Source organism: Quercus suber, unplaced genomic scaffold (genome assembly GCF_002906115.3).
Source record: "Quercus suber isolate HL8 unplaced genomic scaffold, Cork oak 2.0 scaffold_4, whole genome shotgun sequence".
Taxonomy (NCBI): domain Eukaryota; kingdom Viridiplantae; phylum Streptophyta; class Magnoliopsida; order Fagales; family Fagaceae; genus Quercus; species Quercus suber.
The window spans coordinates 2,227,437-2,233,060 of NW_027069470.1; the positions used below are offsets into that span (position 1 = coordinate 2,227,437).

The following is a 5,624-nucleotide window of genomic DNA, read 5'->3' on the forward strand; positions in this document are numbered from 1 at the left end:
AACTACTAGGCCTTAATTTCAAAATTTTTGGGATCGAATTGGATCTACATTGGATTAGTAGGGTCAGTCAAATAATACTCTTGTGATATCTTGATCTTTTACTTTTGTCATTCCTGCCTTAATGGGCATGGTAGTTGGCGCATTGCACTCATTGGTTTCATTTGGAACTTGTTATCTCTTAGCCCCTTAGACTAACTCTAAAAACGTTGACAAAAACTGATTTAGAAACGTTGAAGAAATTTGATTCAAGCCCTTCAATTCTTTATCATAGCTAAAGGCTGTGGGAACAAGAAGCTGTTTTCCCAATAAAGCTTATTGCCATGGCAAATTTAAAGAAAATGTTGAGGCGAAGGAAATACCAAAGAACCTTCCTGTATCTAATTTGGTGACTTGAGTCCCTCTAGCCTGCCAATATTGATGAAACAAATGAAGCAGAGACCTTTTTCAGAAAACCAATAACTGATAACCGGCTTATATGCTATTTCAGTATTCTTCTAGTGGACCTTTCTAGGGAAATCAGTAGAAGTGATATCTTTTCCAACATATTCATTATTCAACCTAAACAGCTGCATTTGCCCTGCTCTTCCATTCCACCAAAACAAGAACAAAATCTTTCATTGATGCCAATCAAGACTAGATAATAAGATTTTGTACACCATGTGGAGCAAAATTACACATAACAAAACCATAGACAGTATACATAGCATGTCTAAAAACTAACTTTTGTTCTAGGACATCAAAAAGTTTAACAGATTGAACCCCCTACATTAAGCTATCCCTAATAGAAAAGCACAGCCTATCAAACCAAAATTATCATAACTGGGTAAAAACTCATCTTTTATCATCACATTCAAGCAGCCCTCTCCTTCTCTTGTAGTCACTAATGGTTAATGTCAGAGCATGTCTCTTTCCATCATTCTCTGGGACTCGGTATCCAACAGTAGCCTCTATTTTTTGTTTCCTAGCCAAGAATCCAAGTTGAGCACCCTGGGGTCCACCAAAACTCTGAAGAGCAGCCAATGAGATAGGCAGCTCAAAATTGTGCATTATATTTGAAACTGTTCCATGATCCACAGGAGCACTAGTGTCAACCAATTTCCCTGCACCAGCTGCAGCTTCTAAGGCTGCTTCTGTAGCTTCCATGCCAGCCTCTGTTGTTACCTTTGATCCTGTCCCATTTTTGTCAGCACTAGTAGTACCACTGTTTGCTGCTTTATCCTCATTGTCTTCACCAGGCTTTGGATCGTAGTAATTCCTTGACCTTGTCCATCTCCTTGAAAAGGGATCATACCCGTCCTCCCCAGCTTTTAGACTTGTATATACTGATTTCATTGTTGATGCATTTTTGAAATTCTCAAACCTGTTCTTTCTGTTCATTTCAGATAGCCTAATAGCCTTAGCATCTTTCTCCAGGGGTAGCCGGGTTGCTTCCAATTCCTGCAGCTTAGTCTTGATCCTCTCCACCTCCACCTCATCATGCTTACTTACTGCTACTTCCAACTGCCTCCTCAAGCGGTCCTTCTCAACTGCAACGTTTAGTGGCCGTGATGCGGTGCTTTTCTTCTCCTGCAACATTTGCTTCACTGTGGCAGCTGAGTAAACATATGTGTAGGGTTTTAGAATGCTCTCCCTCTTTTTCAAGACAGCCTGTTTTCTTGGCATCCTACAACCACTTCGCTCCATCTCCCTAACCCATTGTTTAAACTCCTCCTCACGTGGTGCTGAATCCGAAACCATAGCCATCTGCCACCTAGCAGCAGAGCTATCACTGCCCCAAACACAATTCAGATACTTATGAGTGATTTTGCCCTCTAGTTTGTATTGTTGGTCAGGGCATGTGGCATCAACACCCTGGACCAAGCAGAGCCTGTAAATAGACTCAACATTCGACCTTCCAATTCCAATCCTCACAAAACAACCTACGATTAACTCCTCAAAGAATGGTTCCATAAACCATTTTGCAAGATTTGACCTCCGAATGGTAATTTCCTTTATATCCTCAAATGTTGGAACCTCAGAACCAGGCATGTTCCCATCCTCATCACTGTCAACAAAGCCTTCCCCAGTAGATTCTTCATCTTCACTGTCAGATCTACTAACACTCTCACTCTGGCTGGAACTGCTGGAATTTGCTGCAATCAAGGCTTTCTGTTTGATAGGTGAAATACCCTGGCTACCTGAACTTCCTCTTGATGCATCCCTTGATTTATGATGAGCCTCTGAGTCCTGTTGTTTCAACCGTTTTGCTCGCAACTCACTCAGTGCATCATGTTTGGCAGCTGTCCTCTCAGCAGACCTAGCAGATGCACGGACTCTGCCAACTGAAGGAAGAGGTGAAGTACCTTTTCTAGATAGGGCTGAAGTCACACTGTTTCCCTTTGATCTCAACTTTTCCTTCAAGACCTTATCATTTTTTTTAGATGCTCGTTCTGACAAGATCATTTCTCTTTCAAGTTCAGTCATCTCTGCAAGCCTTTGCCGGTCATTGTCATCCTTGTAAAGATCACTGCCTACATCAGATTCATCACTGATGTTGCCCTCAAGGTCAAAACCACTATCATGATTCCTTTCTTCATGACTTTCATGTTCATTGTCTCTTTCAGAAAGGTCAAACCTCTTCTTCAATGGAACTTGAGACCTAGAGGGCTTCTGGCGTGCATAATTACGTTCATCATCTGAGTCTTCATCCCTAGAGTCACTTCCACCATCAGAATATGAACCCTCATGACGCTTTCTAGATGGTGGAAGTTGTTTCCGGTTTCTTCCGGCTAAACTGGTTCTTCCTGCTGCCTCCAGTAGCAAATTTTCCAAGTCTGCCATGATCTGCTACGTCTTCCTATAAGCTGCAATAATTTGTACTTCCCCTGAATAAGTTGCAAAGAATTGATCAACCAGTTCAACTGTCAATAATTAAAGAAAGATGAACATATACACAAGCAAGGCATATCACACCGTATTTATATTATGTATCACATTGTATTTATATTTTGTAAATGGTAAGAATCATTAAAATTGCTTAAAACTGTATGATTTATGAGCAAATGTAGTTCTACCACCTAATGGTAGGGACTTGCTTAACTTTATGAAAATCATGAACTAGGTATGCATCTGTTTTCCTACCACTTATCATGATGGGAAAATTGGAGTGGTACATTCAGAAGCATTTTAGCTCAAATTTCCACTTCACATTTGTGGATACATGCTGGGCATGTTTGCTAGCAGTTGCAAAAGCAGATGCAGGTTATATTAACACCAGAATAAATACATAAACACTAGAATGCATAGCATATCACTATCACTCCATAAATCCTCAATTAGACAAAAAATCTATGTGCATAAGGCATAAGCTGATTAGAAGGAACCAAGATATGCAGATGATACTAAGAGATTAAATTGTAGACATTCTCCACGATCCTTTTGCTCCTAATCATCTAGCCATACAAAGACATTACTAGGGGAAAATGAAAAAAATAGAATGCAACTTCCTTTAACCAACAGAATGAAATAAAGAAGACAAAACAAATGTTTAGATACATCCCAAAACACGGCACCCGAAATAAACCAATGCAAGTTCTCAAAAGCCATGTACAAGCCCTTAAAACCAATTCAATTAAACCACAACTGATCTTTATCTCTTAAAACATCTGTTGGTCACCAAACAAATAGTGTTAAGAACCAGATATCAGACAATGTTTGATATGCCACATGTATTCTTCTCAAAAATCACATTCTCCATTGCATTCTTCGCTAACATGTCCTCTGTTAATACTACTTTAGCAAGTATCATTTTAGGTATTTCTCTAATTCTTTTCGTTCAAGCAACAAATTTGTTGAGAAAAGGCAAAACAAGTATACAATTCAATTAGAAGCACTTACATTGCCCATTAATATTAAAAAAAGACAAAAGAAAACAAAGAACGCAAGAGCAGATATCAAATGGCAATTGAAGAAAAAAATATCAATGGTGATTAAATTAACGTAACAATCAAATGTAAAATACATGCAATCAGTGAAAAGTGAGAAAGGAAAAAGTAAACCAAAGCTATCAGTAAAACCAAACAGCAGAACAGAAACACAAAACCAAAAAGGTCCAAGCATTTTTACGTTTTATTTCCCAATAAGCCCAAAAAGGCTCAAGACAACACATTCATGAATCAAAACCTAATAAAACAGAGAAAATAACATATGGGTATAAAAGTATCTGTGCTAGCTCAACAGTCCATGCAAACAATGCCATGTAACAATCAAATGCACCAAAATACAATCAGATAAAGCCATAAAAAAGCCAGAAATTAACCAACTTTACTAGTGAAACACATAAGTATTCCAAAATCTAGAACCAGAGATGCCCTAAACCATCAATTCATGCATCAAAACATTAAACAGACAAAAATTAAAGAAAAATAGCATCTGGGTATCAAAGTAATGTACCTTATGGCTCAATATTACAAGAAAACAGTGTCAAAGATGGCTCAAAAGAATTCTGGATAAAGAACAATCATATCATTAGAAAGGTTAAAAAGGTGCACAAAATTGCATGCACATAGGATAGGACACTGTTTGGTTGTTGAGAAAAATGAGAGAAAGTTCCTATTTTTGATGGTCGTTAACAGAAATGAGAAAATTTTGGCACAAAATCAGCAATGCAGTTTGAATGTTTGATTTTAGGAACAAGTGAAATTAGAGAGTACCAGACAGACATGCCACCACATGGTCAGTCCATTCCCTTGGGAGGACAATGAGGGAAGAACGAGAAAGCGGCGAGAAAATCATGGAAGTTGGTCATTATGGGGTTTTCGGGAACATGATCATTTTTTGTTTTGGGAATCAGGAACATGATCTATTTTGTTGTTCTTAGCTTTGACCGTGAAAATTGTTGTGCAACGAATAACAATGTATGTAGCTTGATTAAAAAAAAAAAAAAAAAACATTTGTACTATGTAGCGTGTGAGAGAGTTATATATAATATATATCCATATCAATAATGTTGGTGAAAACAAATATCTTACGACTTTTTTCATGATTATTGAGAGATTACCGTTTTTATCATTTATGATATTTAAAAAAAAAAATAGTTTACCTTACTTTCAGTTTTTTTTTTTTTTTTAATTGGACATTTCTTTTTGTTTTAAATAACAATGGTAAATGTGAGTTTTAGTTAGTTCAGTTGATAAAGTCTTTAAGGATTGTATAAGAGATCCGGGATTCAATCCCCGTCTATACCAAAAATTGATTGGTGTCTTAGTCTGATGATAAATAGCTATTATCAAGAACGGGCACCATAAGTTGAAACTCTCTCTCAGAAAAAAAAAATGGCAAATAGTAATGAGTTTTAATCTCTACTTTTTTATTTAGTTAGTAGGTGATGTAGTAATATCTTATTAAAACAAAATGAGATTCTAATTAAAAAGTACTGGAGTTAAGTCAAGTTAAAAAAAAAAAAAAAATACTAATCAACTATGCCAGTTTCAAATAGGATAACTAATAAAATCTATTATTCGTATAAGAGATTTGAGATCCTTGCTTAAGCCAAAAATTGAATGGAGTCTTAATTTAATGATAAAAAACAATCGTCAAAGAGTGAAACACAAAATGAAAAAAGAAAAAAAGAAAAAAAAAATTAA

The 5,624-nt window shown here is 36.7% G+C and overlaps 1 protein-coding gene across 3 annotated transcripts; it reads right to left on the bottom strand.

The window, feature by feature from the left end:
- Positions 1–602: 602 nt before the first annotated feature.
- LOC136061003 (protein RTF1 homolog) lies at positions 603–4,873 on the bottom strand. 3 transcript variants are annotated; one of them, XM_024070666.2, is made up of 3 exons: positions 4,692–4,873; positions 4,432–4,483; positions 603–2,843 (listed from the first exon to the last, which is right to left on the bottom strand). In XM_024070666.2, the coding sequence occupies exon 3, from the start codon at positions 2,818–2,820 to the stop codon at positions 832–834; it is 1,989 nt and encodes a 662-aa protein (XP_023926434.2). In that variant the 5' UTR covers positions 2,821–2,843; positions 4,432–4,483; positions 4,692–4,873; the 3' UTR covers positions 603–831. The 3 variants fall into 3 exon arrangements, with proteins under 3 accessions (XP_023926434.2, XP_065627090.1, XP_065627094.1); XM_065771018.1 differs by having other exon boundaries at positions 603–2,864; XM_065771022.1 differs by lacking the exon at positions 4,432–4,483 and having other exon boundaries at positions 603–2,864.
- Positions 4,874–5,624: the final 751 nt, after the last annotated feature.